At 36.4% G+C, this 18,913-nt stretch overlaps 1 protein-coding gene across 7 annotated transcripts in view; it reads right to left on the reverse strand.

Moving 5' to 3' along the window:
• The window catches only part of TAF4B (TATA-box binding protein associated factor 4b), a 132,202-nt gene that overhangs the window by 72,302 nt on the left and 40,987 nt on the right, over positions 1 to 18,913 (reverse strand). For all 7 annotated transcript variants that reach the window (XR_010407275.1, XR_010407274.1, XR_010407276.1 and 4 more), the window contains exon 9: positions 18,523 to 18,628. Coding sequence is in view for 4 of the 7 variants with exons in the window: in XM_064577790.1 (XP_064433860.1) it covers positions 18,523 to 18,628 (106 nt within the window). In the remaining 3 variants the exon portion in view is untranslated. The remainder of the gene's footprint in view (positions 1 to 18,522; positions 18,629 to 18,913) is intronic.

An 18,913-nucleotide genomic window follows, 5' to 3' on the forward strand; every position in this document is an offset into this window, starting at 1 on the left:
ATTGTTTTCTATTTTTCTAATCTCTTTAAAATCCATTGATCCTCTTCACTTTGAATGGATCTTTTACTGATGCATGATTTTGTAACATTAACTGAGTTACACAGATCTTCCAAATTTAAGCTCATTACGTATAATCCAAAATCACATGTCAATATCTGCACCAATCTAATCAGAAAATCTAAATATTGGGAAGATGTTAAGTTCATGGCAGTGGATACAAGTTTTCCAAATTTTTAATTTTTGCTTGAAAAGCTCAAACCTTATCACTGGCAAAAAATGCTGTCAAGTTGTTTTCCCTGAAGTGATAGGCTCACTTTTTTCATTTTTACAAAACTGTCTGTCAAATTCCCAAATCTAAACAATCAGTTTGTTTTTCAGTTATTCTTTGTTCTTCCAAGTAAAAATGGTTCTCCATGAAAAAAGTGGTTAGTTTAGTTCACAATTGAAACATAAGCAGGGTGCTGGGGTGGCTCAGTCGGTTAAAAGTCCAACTCTTGATTTAGACCCATCAGGTGATGATGGGGGGTGCTGGTGGATTGAGCCTCCCCACCCTCTGCGCCAGGGAGTCTGCTTCTCTCCCTCTTCCTCTGCCATCCCCCATGTGCGCGCACACGCACGCTTGCTCTCTCTCTCTCAAAATAAATAAATAAAATCTTAAAAAAAAAAAAAAAGAAAGAAATATAGGCACAAGCACTTCTCCTTGAAACAACCATGAGACTCTGGCATGCAGCAGAATAGCTTTCTGCAAACTTCCCACTTTGTCACACAGAATATTAAAAAGGTGTATACTTAAGGGTAGAGACTTAAAAAAAATGTTTGCTTCCTCATTAAAAACATTAAAAAAAACACCAACAACCCTGGCTTCTTTTCTTTTCATTTACTGGGAGTGTCTGAGGGTAAAAAATAAATGGCTACTAGCACAGTTTGGTGCCCCTGCCTTGATTAATGCTAAGGTGCCAGCAGTTTTCCACTGTGGCTTTTGAACCAGCAATCAAATATACTGAAAAAGGCAAATAACAACATTATCATCATCATCATTATTAAAATTGTTTTAATCTCACAGACCCCCTGAAAAAGTCTCAGTTTCAAAACTATTTTCTGTAGATCGTATTTTGGGACCTGCTAGCCTGTATTTATAGTCCCAAGCCTACAATGCACATCAGAAATACTATGAGGATTTTTAAAAATACAGATTTCTGCCAAGGTTCAGTCTCCAGAGATTTCATTCTGGATAAGTCCCCAAATCAACAATTTCAGTAAGTTCCCTGAGTAGTTTTCAAATTGTTGATCTACACTATATTAGCAATTATTTACTTATAAATTGTTTTGAAAGTATCTACCACCCTCTTCCTATATTTATATATTTTCAATTGAATTATTAATATTGTTAAGAAATTTTTATTATAAATGATACTCTACTATTATCAGTCTCTTGGCTTTGATCCTTCTTGAAGATGCCCATGACATATATATGAGATATGCCCTATCGCCTGCCCATGTAACATCAACCTCTACCTCTAATATCTCTTTTCTTTCCAACTCATTCTGCATCTAAGTACAAATATAATTTTTCCTAAACAGCATTTTACTATGACAAAATCTGGCTATAAATTCGGAACGACTTCACAATCTCATCTCCCAAGTTCATGTATATAACTTCCCTGTGAAGAATGTTTAAGAACTTAATTTCTATCAAATTTCTAGTATAAGGCAACTCCTCCCAGAGGACTGTTTTGTTGAATTTTTACCCTAGATTCAGAGCTAATCCAGGCATAGCTTACACTGATGGTTCTTCTTCTCTGTCTCCTTTATCTTTCCAAGATGAGAGGGGGTTTTTTTGTTTGTTTGTTTGTTTTGTCACTAGAGGCTGTTTTCTAAGTCCCTGCTCTGGAAAGATTAACCATATATATTATGTCATATATTATATAACATATATATATACATATATATACTTTTTTAAAGATTGTATTTATTTATTTGACACAGAGAGAGCACAAGCAGGGGGATCAACAGGCAGAGAGAGAGGGAGAAGCAGTCTCCCTGCTGAGCAGGGAGCCCGACATGGGGCTCAATCCCAGGACCCCGGGATGATGACCTGAGCCGAAGGCAGACCCTTAATGAATGAGCCACCCAGGCGCCCCATAACAGTATATATTATTGATACACTTGGACATATAGGGAAAAGCAGACTCTTTAATAAGTACATGATGAAACAATTACATATGAAGCAAGGTGAACACATGTTTAATCAACACTAGAGAATCTGATTCCTACAATATAAAATAAAGGACACTAAAGTTAATGAAGTAATACTGTCTATGACAATAGCGTGTAACCTTGTCTTATATTATTTTCTAAGTGTGTTTTATTTTTTTATTTCGTTTTAAAGATTTTATTTAGAGAGAGAGCACGCACAAGTGCACGTGAGCAGGGGGAGGGGCAGAGGGAGAAGCAGACTCCCCGCTGAGCAGGGAGCCTGATGGAGGGCTCCATCCCAGGACCCTGGGATCATGACCTGACCCAAAGATAGATGCTTAACCAACTGAGCCAACCAGGAGCCCCTAACAGTGTATTTTAAAGAAAAAATTTAAAAATATCACACTAAACCCTAGCTGTTAAAATACTGTCACTAATGAAGTAACATATATGCATTATCCATCTATATTTTATTTTTCTCTAAAATACAAGAACTCTTTAAAAAAAAAAAACCTTAATCTTTAAGCATTATCATAGCTTAAAAAAATCAACAATTCCATATTATCATTAAGTAGCCAGTCAGTTTAAGTGAGGTTAACTATACAAACATGCAAAGGTACTGTAATAAATTTGTCACTTCTGATTCTGAAATATGAAGAATAAAACATGAATCTCTGGCACCCTCTGGTGTTTAAGTACTATATAGCTTCCCTTATTCATCCCAGGTGTATTGACAAGCCAAATAGAAAATATAATTCTCTTAGTTGAAAAAGCCATGAACAAAAAAAATTTTTTAGTTAAACAAGTAGTTTTGAAAAAATAGGCAAATAACACTCTATGTTATTAAACCTCATCCAGTTAAGTCAAGACAAGATCTAATGGCATACACTATTACCTCCTCTTACTTAACAAAAGAGTCAACATCAAGGGTCTATTTTAAGGTTCATTTTAACAACAACTGAAGTGACATTGATATTAAGTATCCAAAAAAACCCAAACTTAAGCTAAAAAAGCCATCACTTCAAAAAAGATATGCATAAACCACATATGACCAAAATTACTATAAAGCATACAAAATGAAAATTGTATCTTAGTGCAGAAATAAAAGATATCCTTAAAAATAGCTATGATTATAGACACTTCTGTTCTCTTTTTTAAAATTCATTATTTCAGCAAATATTTGAATGCTTATTATGAACCAGGCCTTGTTCTAAACACTAGGTATACCATGGTAAAAAAGTTACTGTAAACTCTCAGAGATTTTTAAAGGAGTGGGGAAAAACAAGGAATGGTAAACAAAAAAACAGGATACTTTTAGATGAGTGCCTCAAGGCAGCAGGTATGACTGAAGAAGCTACTTTACACTGGCTGCCTAAGCAGACACTCTAATTAGGGAGATTACTTTTAAACTAAAATAAGAAGGACCAAGACAAATAAAAACTGGAGGACAGAGAGTCCAGGGAATATCACATCTAAAAACTGTACAGTGAGAACATGAGCATGTGTCTGAAAAACAAAAAGAAAGTGAACAAGGAGGCTGGGTCCCTTACACCATGGAATGTTATACCTGCAATGATTCAGTTTTCCTGAATGTGAGAGAATCTTGTCTTGCAAATGCCACTGTTTTGGGGGAGCTTTTTTTGGGAGGGGGTTAGTATATCTATTATCTATAATCTTACTGAATTCTAACAAATGTAACTATGGCTCAAGATGGTTCACATCATAAAAAAGTCAATTCTTCCCCAAATTAACCTAATCACATAACCTCAAGACAAAATTTTCATAGAACTGCTCTGCTCATTCTAAAATTCATGTTTAGTAGAAAAATAACAAAGGTAAAGTGGAGATACCTTTGATAAAAAAGGAATAAAGAGAGAGGATTTGCTCTGTCAGATACAAAAATAAATAATCATAATTGAAAGTGCAAAAATATTAACACAGAAATAAAAACAGCACTAAAATTCTAGAAATGTATCTTTGTATAAACAATAATTTACTATAAGATAAAGGTGACATCTCAAATCAGAAAAAGTAAGGATAATGAATTCTTCATAACTACTGTTGAGACCAGCATTTCCAACTGGGAAAAAGCTAATTTCTGCTACAGACATTTACAAAAATAAAGAATGTTGAAGATGTAAAGGTGTATGTACATATGTAGGTGTGTGTTTATATATATCTTGGAAGAAAACATGGAAGCACATCATTATGGACTCAGGATGAAGAAGAATTTTTTAGAATACAATGATATTCAAAAGCCATAAAGCATGAGAGTGATAAATCTAATACTGTGATTTAAAGTCTTCTAAAACAAAAAGACTCTAAAAACAAAGTTACAGTTAAAAGATTGGGAGAAAGATATTTATAACATACACAACAAAGAATTACTCTCCTATATATGTCTAGAAAGCAATAAGCATTCAACAGATAAATGAGCAAAAGTAATATGTTAGAAATTTCCCAGAGAAAATACTAACGGTGACATTTTTGCTTCAGGCAGTAAGTGGACTAGATTTACTGAGGAGAGATTACACGACATGCTAACTAGACCAGCATTAAGACATTTTCATTCCAGTGTTGGGTGCACAGAAGTTGTCAAAAAATTGTCAGCAAAAATAAGCAATAACCACACTCTAAAGGTAGAGCTGCCTTAGTGGCAAATGCCTGTGGCTGGCACTAGTTCCTGGACCTCTGTTAATGTGGAGAAATTGTATCTGAGACTGCTGGGTTAAATCGGATTCCCTAGAATAGATACTAAAGTGGTCCCAAATCAACAATCATCCCTGGTTACCATGAGAAAGTCACAAATCCACTGTGGAGTAAAGCCAACTCAATTTAAGTCCTTAGGTTTAATCTGATCTACCCATCCAATGAGGTTTTAAATTCAGAAATTATGTTTTTTTTATTATTTTTACTTTTTTAATTCTTTTGAGAGAGCACATGTGCACAAGGTTGGGGGCAGGGGCAGAAGGAGAGGGAAAGAAAGAATCCCAAGCGGCTCCACACCCAGCATGGAGCCCAACTCAGGGCTTGATCTCAAGACCCTGAGATCAAAATCAAGAGTCAGATGCTCAACTGACGGAGTCACCCAGGCATCCCTACATTTTTCACTTCTAAATGTCCTTTTCCAAATCATTGTATTCATTTTTTAACAGAAAACTGTTCTCCACTCATTTTTGTGATTCTACATTTTATTTCTAACCATGTTATAATAATTTTTAACATTGAATATTTGATCATCCAATGTTTGAAGTCACTGGGGTTTCAAATGTGCTGCTGTTTCATTGTACTTTAACTCTCAGGGTGACTTTTCCTTATATGTTTTACTTTTGAAAGTGAATACATACATGGGTACCAGAAAACCATGGAATGGTATTTTTAAAGTGCTGAAAGAAAAAAAAAAAAGTCAACCCAAAATGCTACCACTCCTGACATCACTGTCTATATAAATAATCTAAAAACTACCAGAAATTAAGAGCCTAACAAGCCAATTAGCAAAGGATTAAAGAAAAAAGCAATGTGCATTTCTATACAGTAGTAACAGAAAAGGCAATCACCAAAAATATTTATAATAGCAATAAAAAGGTACCTAGGAATAAATCCAACAGATAGATACAACAAATTATGTACAACCTTATAGATAAAATTATATCACTTTATTGAAAGATGTTAAAAAAAGGTATGCATAAATGAAGATATAAATCATATTTATGGATAGAAAGCTCAAAATTATAAAGAAATCAGCTTAAAGACAATGGACTCAATGTCATGCCAATTCAAATTCCAGCAGACATTTTTGGTGGAATCTAAACTAATACTTAAATTTGTATGGAACAGCAAAATCCCAGAAATAGCCAAGAACAGTGGAAGGGTGGGGTATGAAAGTGAAATACAATGAAGAAATAAAGTATACTGGTAAAGGAGATGCTTTAATAAGACTTAAAATTTATTCTGAAGCTATAGTAAATTGAGAATCATGCTACTGGAAATAAACAAATTAACCAGTAAGATAAAACAGGGATGTAAAGATAAACTAAAAATGATAGCCTAGAAACGACCCCAAATATGACATAGGAGATGCTACAGATCACTGAGGAAAGACAAAGTCATCATTAAATCTGCTGAAACAAATGATTATGCATATGGGAAACAGTGAATTAGGATCCCTATCCTACATCATAACAAAAAACAAAACCAAAATTAAACCGTGTTGACCAAGATTTAAATAAAAAAAGTGAAATTTCAAAACTTTTAGAACACTATAAAGGAGACTATCTTTATGATACCAAGGAGGATAAGACAGCATAAGCAATTCATATAAGAAATTGCTAAATTCAACTACTTGTTTTTAAATACAACTACTTTAAAATGAAGAACTTCTGTTCATCAAAATATACCATTAAGTGTACTAAAAACACTAACTCCAATAAATATTGGCAATATCGAAAAGTATAAAGAATTACACTAGGACTTCTGCTTAGTTGTAGACTATCACTTAGACAATTGTTCTGTCTACTAACAAAGCCAGAACATTTTTAAATTTTTTTTATTTTTTTTTTAAGATTTTATTTATTTATTTGACAGAGAGAGAGAGAAAGCACAAGTAGGCAGAGTGGCAGGCAGAGGGAGAAGCAGGCTCCCTGCTGAGCAGGGAGCTTGACACGGGGCTCAATCCCAGGACCCTGGGATCATGACCTGAGCCGAAGGCAGACACTTAACAACTGAGCCACCCAGGTGCCCCCAGAACATTGTTTTAAAGTTTGTTTGAGGGCAGACAAGGGTCCAGGAAACCAGGTCTTGAGGAGCCACAGTCCCAAGAAAAGAGAACCTCACCACTGGAAACCCAATTTTTTCCATGTTGTTCTTCCATGTTCATCAAATTCTTGATGTAGAAGAAGACACTAAGAAGCCATGGAGAGGGGATGCCTGGGTGGCTCAGTCGGTTAAGTGTCTGTCTTTGGCTCTGGTTATGATCCCAGGGTACTGGGATCGAGTCCCACGTCAGGCTCCTTGCTCAGCAGGGAGCCTGCTTCTCCTTCTGCCTGCAGCTCCCCCTGCTTGTGTGCTCACTCTCTCTCTGGCAAATAAATAAAGAGAATCTTAAAAAAAGAAAAAAGAAAAAAGAAAAAAAAAAAAAAAAAAAAGCAGCAGCAGCCATGGAGAGGGCAGCTACTAAGAAACAGAAAAGCCAAGAGAGCATTAGGCAATCTCATGATGATGAGAGACAGAAAGTTAGAGTTCAAGGTTTCTGAGGCTGCCAATATTCAGGGTGTAAGCCATGACCCTATAAAAGAACTGAGGCACAAAGAAGCAGACTTGCATTATGTGATGATTTTTCATTCAAAGCACTGAACACTGAAGCTCTGCAAAAGAAAAGTCAAAGAAGCCAAGCAAAAAGCTTATGAAGAGCACTCTTGAGAAGGATTCTGGGAGATGGCAGAAGAGCATCAGGAATCTGTCTGGTGTAACTATTTTGGAACTTTTGAATCTTTTGAAGGCTTACAACTTTCAGGGGAAGGCTTGTAAGATAAATTGGGTTTGGGGTCAATTTCAGCTGTTAGTTTGGCAAGGGCTACCCATCCCCCAGACTCCAGCCCTGGGGCAAACAGCCATGCACATGTATTAGAGAAGTCTGCACACAGCTTGTGGCAGCTGGGGGGGGGGGGGGGCTGGGGGGGGAGGAACTGTCCTCCAAATATCAGGAATATATGCTCAGGATCACTGATTGTTGCTTCTGATCTCAGAAGTGCAGACTATGAGGTGGGTGGGCACTGTTGCTAATACTCCTTCCTCTGTTGCAGGGCCCTCACCCTCTAGCCAAAGTGACTTCTAAGGCATATAAAGGGTGAGTCCCATTTTCCCCCATCCCCTCATTTTCCTCTTTTAGAAGCCAGATATGAAAGATCAGGACATTCAAAGGCAACTCCATATATTTAAGGGAAAAGAGAAAGTCACCAGACATGCCCAGGGAAAGTCAAAAGCTAAAAACAATCTAAGATCTAAAGTTTATGCCTCAGGTTTATCCTACAACAAAAACAACACACACAAAAAAACAAAAGACAGCAAGCCCTAGGAAATGGGAATAATCTGATTTTCAGAGATGCCGCATTATTAGATTCAAATGTCCAATTTTCAACAGAAAATCATGAGACATACAAAGAAACATGAAAGTATGACCAATTAAAAGGAAAAAAATAAAACACAGAAACTATCCCTGTAAAAAAAGACCCAGGGATGGATGTACTAGACAAAGACTTTAAAACAACTGTTTTAAAGATGTTCAAAAAACAAAAGGAAGATATGAGGAGAGTCAAGAAAATGATGTATGAACAAAATGGAAATAACAATAAAGAGAAACCTAAGGGGCACCTGGGTGGCTCAGTTGGTTAAGCACTGACATCAGCTCAGGTCATGATCTCAGGGTCCTGGGATGGAGCCCCATGTTGGGCTCCCTGCTCAGCAGGGAGTCTGCTTCTACCTTTCCCTCTGCCCCTCCGCCACTCATGCGTGCTCTCTCTCTCTCTCTCAAATAAATAAAATCTTTAAAAAAGAAAGAAAGAAAAGGGAAAAACTCAAAAGAAACCAAAAAGAAATTAAGAAGCTGAAAAGTACAATAACTAAAATGAAAAATTCACAGAAAAATTCAAAGGCAGATTAGGGAAGACAAACAAACAATCTGTAAACTTGAAGACAGAGAAAATGGAAATTTACTGAGAATGAGGAGCAGACAGAAAAAAGATTGATGAAAAGTGAATAAAACCTACAAGGACCTGTGGGAAACCATCAGATGGTCAAACACATATATTACGGGGTCTCAGAACGTGAAGAAAGGGGCAGAGAATATTTAAAGAAATAATGGCTAAATACATCCCAAATTTGAGGAATAACATCAACATAAACATCCAAGAAGCTAAAAAAAACTCTAAGCAAGGTCATCTCAAAGAACCCACATTGAGACACATTATAATCAAACTTTCAAAAGACAAAGACAGAGAATCTTGAAAGCAGTAAGAGAAAAACAACTTATCACACAGATGACAGTGTCTCCCTCACTATGGTATTGGGAAAAGCGAATGTTATAGAACTTATCTTATTAGCACAGTACCTGGTACACTGTAAGTTTGAATAAATATTACTGAAATGATAATAACTGCTAAGTTATTACCTTTTAAATAAGCCTTTAAACTGATAGGTCAAAAGAATATCTAAGACTGAAGATATCTTGATTTCTGAAGAATGAGACACTCAGTCATTGACACTCCTAATAGACAAGATGGAGTATGATCAGAATGATAACACAATTATATAAGAAACACAATGACAAGTACAAAGCAGACAATAAACAGTGGTTAAATGGATTAGCAACATGTTGAGAAAAAAATCATTGAAGTGTTGGTTAATCCATTAGTATCACCTTAAAAGGCAGGCTAGAGTGTCAAGCTTTGTCTTTCACTCTTTTTTTTGTTTGTTTTTTAAAGATTTATTTATTTATTTCAAAGAGGGAGAGAAAGTGTGTGCACACAGTGGGGGAGGGCAGACAGAGAGGGAGAGGGAGAGAATCTCAAGCAGACTCCCTGCCGAGCATAGAGCCTAACTCGGGGCTCAATCATGACCTCAAGAGTTGGTCACTTAGGGGTGCCTGGGTGGCTCAGTCATTAGGCGTCTGCCTTTGGCTCAGGTCAGGATCTGGGATCGAGCCCCGCATCGGGCTCCTTGCTCCGCGGGAAATCTGCTTCTCCCTCTCCCGCTCCCCCTGCTTGTGTTCCCTCTCTCGCTGTGTCTCTCTCTGTCAAATAAATAAAATCTTAAAAAAAAAAAAAAAAAAAAAAAGAGTTGGTCACTTAACTGACTGAGCCACCCAGGCACCCTATCTTTCACTCTTGAATAGATATTAATGTCATCCATGCAAACAAAACCTGCAATAAACTAACTAAATCTAACATACATATACAGAATATGCTATCTGAACAAAAGCATATATATTCTTCGAGTGCACGTGGGACATTTTCCAGGATAGACCATATGTTAGGCCACAAATGAAATCTAAGTAGATTTAAAAAGCTAACAGCTTCTCTGGTAACAACAGGATGAACTTAGAATCCACAATAGAAAATAAAACTGCCAAATTAAACAAATTTATGGAAATTAAATATACTCTTCAATAATCAATGGATCAAAGAAGAAATCCAAAGGGAAATTAGGAAAGACTTAGACAATGAAAATGAAAACACAACATACCAAACTTTATAGGAAGCAGCAAAGAAGTGCCAAGGAAATTTATAGCTATAAAAAACAAGAGGGGTGCCTGGATGGCTTAGTCAGTTAAGCACCTGCCTTTGGCTCAGGTCCTGGAAGTGAGCCCTGCCAAACAGGGAGCCTGTTTCTCCCTCTCCCTGTGCCTCCCCTCCCCCTGGCTCATGCGTACACGCACACTCTCTCTCAAAAAAAAAAAAAAACCCAAGAAAGTTATCAACAAACTAATTTTACAACTTCAGGAACTAAGAAACCCAAGGCAGCATAAGGAAGGAAAAATAAAAATTAGAGCAGAAATAAACAAAATAGAATAGGAAAACAATAAGGAAAATTAATCAACCCCAAAGTTGGTATTTGAAAAGATAGAAAAATGAACAAACCTTCAGCTAGACTAATAATAAAAAGAGAAGACTCAAATTAACTAAAATCTGAAATGAAAGTAGAGACATCACTACTGATTCTGCAGAAATAAAAAGAATTATTAGAGAGTACTAAGAAAACTGTAGGCAAAAAAACAAAAAAAACCCAGAATAACCTAGATAAAATGGACAAATTCCTAGAAACACAAAACCTACCAAGTCTTATCACAAAGAAAATCTAAATAGATCAACAACTACTAAGGAGACCTAATCAGTAATCAAAATATCTCCCAATAAACAAAAGCTCTGGCTTCACTGCGAATTATACCAAACATTTAAAGGAGAACTAATATCAAATCCTCTAAAACTTTTCCAAAAAACTGAAGAGGAGAAGATACTTCCTAACCCATTCTATGAGGCCAGCATTACCATGATACCAAAGCCAGACAAAAATAACATAAGGAAACTACAGATTGCTGTGCCTGTCTGACTCGGTCAGTACAGCATGTGACTCTTATCTTGGGGTTGTGAGTTCAAGCTCCACACTGGGTGTAGAACTTACTTTAAAAAAAAAAAAAAAAAGAGGGGCCGCTGGGTGACACAGTCGATTAAGTGTCTAACTCTTGGTTTCAGCTCAGGTCATGATCTCAGGGTCATGAGATCAAGCCCCGTGTTGGGCTCTGTGCTCAGCACAGACTCTCCTTAAAACTGTCTCTTCCTCTCCCTCTTCCCCTCACCTGCCCACACTCTGTCTTTCTCTCTCTCTCTCTCTCAAATACATATTTTTTTAAATTAAAAAAATTTAAAAGAAAACTATAGACCAATATCCCTTATGAACAATGATGCAAAATTCCTCAACAAAGTACTACCAAACTGAATTGGACAGCATATTAAAGGATCATACACTAAGGCTAAGTGTGGTTTATTCCTGGAGTACAAAGATGGTTCAATATACAAAATTGATCAATTTAATACAGATTAACAAAAAGGAGGGGAAAAAGCCACTGATCATCTCGAGTGATGCTGAGAAATAATTTTACAAAATCCAACACCTTTTCATGATAAAAACATTTAAAAAACCAGAAATGGAAGGAAAGTACCTCAACATAATAAAACAATATATGAAAAACCCACAGTGAAAACCATATTCAATGATGAAAGACTGAAAACTTTTCCTCTAAGATCAAGAACAAGATAAAGATGTTAACTTTGGCCTCTTCTGTGCAGCATGGTACTGGACATTCTAGCCAGAGCAATTATGCAAGAAAAAGAAATGAATCCAAATTGGAAAGGAAGAAGTAAAATTATCTCTATTCACAGATGATACGATCTCATGTGTTAGAAAACCCTAAAGATTCCACAAAAAGAATTAATAAATGCACTGAACAAAGCAACAGGATACAAAGTCAATACAAAAAAACCAGCTACATTTCTATATATTAACAATGGACAATTTGTGAAGGAAATAAGAAATTACATTTACAATAGCATCAACAAGAATAAAATACTTAGTAATAAATTTAACCAAGAAGCCAAAAGACTTGCACAATGAAAACTACAAAATGTTGTTGAAAGAAATTAAAGAAGACATAAATGAATAGAAACACAGCCCATATTCATGGATTGGAAGGCTTAATATTACTAAGATGTCAATGTTACCCAGAGCAATCTACAGATATAATGCAATCTCTATCAAAATCCCAGTGACATTTTTTGCAGAAATAGAAAAACCCAACTTAAAATTCATCGCCTGGGTGGCTCAGTCGTTAAGCATATGCCTTTGGCTCAGGTCATGATCCCAGGGTCCTGGGATCGAGCCCCACATCAGGCTCCCTGCTCCATGGGAAGCCTGCTTCTCCCTCTCCCACTCCCCCGTCCCTCTCTCTTGCTGTATCTCTCTCTGTCAAATAAATAAAAATCTTTTTAAAAAGATTTTAAAAAAAGATAAAAAATAAAAAATAAAATTCATATGGAATCTCAAGGGACCCTGAATAGCCAAACAATCTTGAAAAGGAACAGATGGAAGACCCACTTCCTGATATCAAAATTTACTACAATGCTACAGTAATCAAGATAGTGTGGTACTAACATAAAGCCAGACATATAACCCAAATGAAATAGAACAGAGAAGACATAAATAGACCCTTACATATATGGTCAAATGATTTTTGACAAGGGTGCCAAGACCTTTCAGTGGGGAAAGGGTAGTATTTTTAGCAATAGTATAGTGCTGAAGAAACTAGATATCCACATTAAGATGGATGATGTTGGACCTTTACCTAATTCCATATACAAAAATTTAACTGAGGGGCACCTGGGTGGCTCAGTCGGTTAAGCGTCTGCCTTCGGCTCAGGTCATGATCCCAGGATCCTGGGATCAAGCCCCGCTTCCCACTCAGTGGGGAGCCTGCTTCTCCCTCTCCCACTCCCCCTGCTTGTGTTCCCTCTCTCGCTATCTCTCTCTGTCAAATAAATAAAATCTTAAAAAAAATTTTTTTTAACTGAAAAAGGATCAATAACCAGAAAGGATAAAAAATATAGGACCTAAAACTATAAAACTCTTAGAAGAAAACAGGACAAACACTTTACAACATTGGATTTGGCAATAATTTTTGGATATGATACCAAAGGCACAAGCAACAAAAGAATATTAAACAAACTGGATTTCACAAAAATTTTTAAATTTTATGCTTCAAAAGAAATTAACATCAAAGTAAAAAGGCAATCCACAGAAGAAAATATCTGCAAATCATACATCCAATAAGGGAGAAATATACAGAATATAAAACTCAATAACAAAAAAATTTGATTATAAAATAGGCAAAGTACTTGAATAGAAAATATCCAAAGACGATATACAAATGGCCAATAAGCACATGAAAAGATGTTCAACATCACTAATCATTAGGGAAATAAATGCAAATCAAAACCACAAAGAAGTATCACTTTATATCTATTATGAAGACTATTATCAAAGAAAACAAAACCAGAAAATAACAAGTGTTGGCAAGAATGCGGAGAAATCTGAACTCCTGTGGCCTGTTGATGGGAATGTAAAATGGTACAACTGCTGTGGAAAACAGCATGGCAGATCCTCAAAAAACTAAAAATAGATACCATATGATCCCGTAACTCGATTTCTGGATATATAACCAAAAGAATTGAAAACAGACTTGAAGATATTTGTATGCCCATGTTCACAGCGGCATTATTCACAACAGTTAAAATGTGGAAGACACTTAAGTGTCCATTGACAGATGAGTGGATATACAACAGAATACAACTCAGTCTTAAAAAGGAAGGAAATTCTGACTTATGCTACAACATGGATGAACCCCTGAGGACATTATTCTAAGTGGAATAAGCCAGCCGCAAAAAGACAAATACTCTGCAATTCCACTTACATGAGACTGTTGTAGTCAAAACTGCAAAGACAGAAAAGTAGAATGCTGGTTGCCAAGGGCTGGCGGGTGGGGAGGGAAGGAAAAATGAGGACTAATTGATTAAAAGGTATAGAGTTTCATTTTATAAGATGAAAAGAGTTCTGGAGATAGATGGTAGTGATGGTTGCATAACAACATGAATGTACTTAATGCCAATTAAAAATGGTTAAGATGGTAAGTTTTTTTATTTTTATTTTTTTAAAGATTTTATTTATTTGACAGAGAGAGACACAGCGAGAGAGGGAACACAAGCAGGGGGAGTGGGAGAGGGAGAAGCAGGCTTCCCGCGGAGCAGAGAGCCTGATGTGGGGCTCGATCCCAGGACCCTGGGATCATAACCTGAGCCGAAGGCAGACGCTTAACGACTGAGCCACCCAGGCGCCCCAAGATGGTAAATTTTATGTGATGCGTATTTTCCAAAAATTTTTTTTAAATGGGGGAAAAAGAATTAAGACAGTTTACAACAACAACAAAAGCCTGGTGAGTTTTAAGCACTCTTAAAGTACTGAGGAAATAAAAATTTTCAGAATCCAGCAAAGAAAAGCACCCTAACTCTTAGTTGAAACTCCCGAGGGACTACATGTTGGGGCCAGGAGAACCAAAGGGATATGCTAACCTTGGAAAGATTACAACCTAGCTTTGAACCAGCTCAATTACTGACTATATTGAGGCAACTTGCTCCTCTACTGCCAACCAGAAAATTGGGTAAATTCTCTTTCTGGAGGTAACTAATCCAAAACTCTTTTTAAACATATCTGACATTGACTCAAAAAAAATTACTAAGTAGACACCAAGAAATAGGATGAAAAAGTCAGATAAAAGAAAGAGACTTATAGTCAACATGGATATTAGGAATATTAGGCATGGACTTTAAAATAAAGATGATGATTAATTATCAAGAACACAGGAGATAAGATACTTCCACCAGCTCAGTCGGTCAATATCCACTCTTGAGACTCTGGATTTTGGCTCACATCATTGTGAGATCGAGCCTGCCTTGTCTTGGCTCTGTGCTGGCTGTGGAGCCTGTTAAAGATTCTCTCTCTCCCCCTCTGCACCCCCTCCAGAAAAAAGATACTTCCACCAGATAACAATAATGTATTAAAAAAAGAAGTGGAGGTTATGATTTCTGGTAATGGCAGAGTAACTTGATTAATAATTACAAAATCAACATACAATTTTTAAAAAGGCAACCACTTAAAAAAGACAAATCTGGGGCACCTGGGTAGCTCAGTCAGTTAAGCATCTGCTTTCTGCTCAAGTCATGATCCCAAGGTCCTGGGATCGAGCCCTGCATTGGGCTCCCTGCTCAGCGGGGATCCTGCTTCTTCCTCTCTCTCTGCCCCTCCCCCTGCACACTCTCTCTAAAATAAATAAGTATTTTTTAAAATAATAAAAAAAGAAAAAAGAAAAATCTAGGGGCACCTGGGTGGCTCAGTCGGTTAAGCATCTGACTCTTGGTTTTGGCTCAGATCGTGATCTTGGGGTCCTGGGATCAAATCCCATGTTGGGCTCCCCACTCAGTGGAGAGCCTGCTTGAGAGTCTTTCCCTCTGCCCCTCCCTTCAAGCTTGCTCTCCCTCCCTCTCTTTCTTTAAAATAAATAAATAAATCTTTAAAAAAATAAAAAAGACAAATCTAAACCACAATGACAGGAAACTGGTCAGTGGCTGGCTGGACTGTAACAAGGGGACTGGCTAGGAAGGAGCACCAGGAAGCTTTTGGGGTGTTGAAAATAGTCTATGTATCTTGATTGACACAGACTAAACACACTGCATTGGAAGACAATGATGACTGCCTAGATGTCCATCTTCTAACATTTCCTCCCAAAACAATGCAGAACAAGGAAAACCACAACCTCAGCATAACTCAAAGAGAAAGAATACCCAAACTTCAAAATAAGTATAAATGAAATAAAGGGCAACCAGTTCCCCACCCACCCACTCCTTGCCCCACCCACCCAATGTGCCCCCACCTCATCTGACTCAAGACCTGTGGTAAAAGCAGACTAAGAAAAACTGCTGTAAAGAGGTCAGAGAACTGGTGGCAGTGGCAGGCATAAGGATGAAATATTCTATTAGCAGGAAGACTAAGCACATCCCAAATCAGAAAGTACTAAAAAGATGTCCTACTAGATCATAGTACGAGCTCTATTCAATTGAACCTCATGGACTTAAATGTGTAAGCTGGGGATGAGGACCAAAATGGGGAAGGGAAAAATTTATACAGTGCTGCAGACAAGAGAATCAAAGAGGTTTTTCATAGGCCAATAGATACAACCAAAACCCTATTAAGAAGCATTGAAGAAAGGTGTAAAAACAACCAAGGGAATGAAAAGGAGATAAATTAAAAAAGATCAGAGGCAAAGTAATGGAAAGTAAGGAAAGTAAAAAGAATAAAATCCAAACTATTGCATTCCCTGAAGAGTAAAACATAAAACAATGGACTAGAACTAATATTTCAAACTATAATCCAAGAAAACTTCACAGATATTTCAAGAGATCAGAATCTACATATTAAAAGGGCCAACTGGTAACCTAGGAAAGTGAAGTAAGAATGGTCCATGTCTCATAGTACACCCTAATATAAAGATATTAGATTTTAAAGATAAAGAAATAAATTCTCAAGGCAGACAAAAAGATCAAATAAATAAAAAAACAACAAATATCAAGGCAATAGTAGGGAAGCATTTTTAAAAATGCAAAAAAATGCAATACGAAATGTTAATTTCATATCCAGCCAGCGGTCCTTTAAATATGGAGGACATTGAAATCCATTTTTAACATAGAAGAATTTAGGATACTCTATACCAAATGAGCCTTTCTTGAGTAGATGAACTTCATCCAACCAAGAGATAACTAAGAAAAATTCAGAGAAAGGACTGAAGATGATCATTTTAATATAAAAGTAGACCTACAACTAAAATGCAGGTGGAGATGAGAAAGACTAATGCACAAATGTTTTTATATTGTGACAAAGAAATAATGCAACTAGAACTGGGAGAAGGTTGAGGAAGAAGAAAGTAGAATACCCACACATTAATATTTATATAGGTAATGGCAGAAATTAAAGAATATCAATACAAGAAGGACAAACCTAAAACTGTAATACTTCTACAACAAAGCATAGGAGATAATCTTTGTAAGCTAGAGTTGCACAAACATTTCTTGGATAAAACATGAAAAGCATAATTTACAAGGAAAAACAATGAACTGAACTTCAGCAAAATTAAATGTTTGCTCTGTGAAAGACACTGGTGAGAGAATGACAGAACACACTACATAGAAATTATTCTCAAATCACTACCATGGCAAAAGACTTGGATCCTGGATACATAAAAAATGCTAAAAACTCAACCATAAGAAAACAAATAACTCAATAAGAAAAACTGGGCAAAGGATTTGAACACACACTTCATCAAAGAAGGTATATGGATAGCAAATAAATACAAGAACAGATGCTCAACATCTTTAGTCATTAGGGAGATGAAAATTAAAACCACAAAAATAACCACAATATACTTTTTAGAATGGTAAAAATCAAAAGAACTGACAATACAAAGAGCTGACAAAGTTGAAGAGCAAATGAACTCTTATCATTGCTGGTAGAAATGCAGAATGGTACAGTTCCTTTGGTAAACAGTTTGTTAGTTTCTTAAATAGTTAAACACACACTTTCCTAGTGATCCAGCAATCATATTCTGGAAACAAAAACCTATGTTCACATAAAAATCTGTATGTAAATGTTTATGGCAGCTTTACATATTATCGTCAAAAACCAGAAACAACCCAACGTCCATCAACAGGAAAAAGGATAAAGAGATTTACATTTATATAAAGAATACTTCCCACCAATACAAAAGAACAATCATCTAATGTTCAAAATGATATGGATGAATCTCAAAAACATGCAGAGTGAAAAAAGATGCAAAAAGGTTAATGTGATTTTTCGTTTATGTGAAGTTCAAGAATAGACAAAAATGATCTATGGTGATGGACATAAGAATAGCAGCTGCTGGAGGCAGGGGTCAGAGGTAATTGATTTGAAAAGAGCATGAAGGTGAAGGGTATGTTCAGTATCTTGATTATACAGGGATATATGTTTATCAAAATTCATTGACTATACAGTTAAGGTTTGTGCACTTGTTTATAAATTATACTCAATAAAGTATTGTCAGCTTTTCAAAAAGGCATCAATATCTTCATTTTATAAGTATTATTCTGTCATCTTTTCCTTTAACCAGACCAAATTTTAACTATTTATTTTCTTTACCTGAAGGATGTTGTTCCATTCTCTTTTACTTTATTTTTCTGAATAGGAGATGCTTGGATTGACAGAATCTTATTTCCTGGCAGGGTAATTTGCTTTAGAATGGAAGCTATACAAACAAAAGAAGAAAGAAAAATGAATTAAAAAAAAAAATCATGCCATATTAGGAAAAATGCAGAATAATAGCTTTTAGTATACAAAGAAAATTTCAAGCTGTCCTAGAACTATATTTAAATTCAAAAACGACAGGGGCGCCTGGGTGGCTCAGTGGGTTAAGCGGCTGCCTTCCGCTCAGGTCATGATCCCAGGGTCCTGGGATTGAGCCCCACATCGGGCTCCCTGCTCAGCGGGAAGTCTGCTTCTCCCTTTTCCTCTGCCTCTCCCCCTGCTTGTG

The sequence above is a fragment of the Mirounga angustirostris genome, unplaced genomic scaffold (assembly GCF_029215605.1).
Source record: "Mirounga angustirostris isolate CCGP_5_RB_7025 unplaced genomic scaffold, mMirAng1.0.hap1 SCAF_14, whole genome shotgun sequence".
Taxonomy (NCBI): domain Eukaryota; kingdom Metazoa; phylum Chordata; class Mammalia; order Carnivora; family Phocidae; genus Mirounga; species Mirounga angustirostris.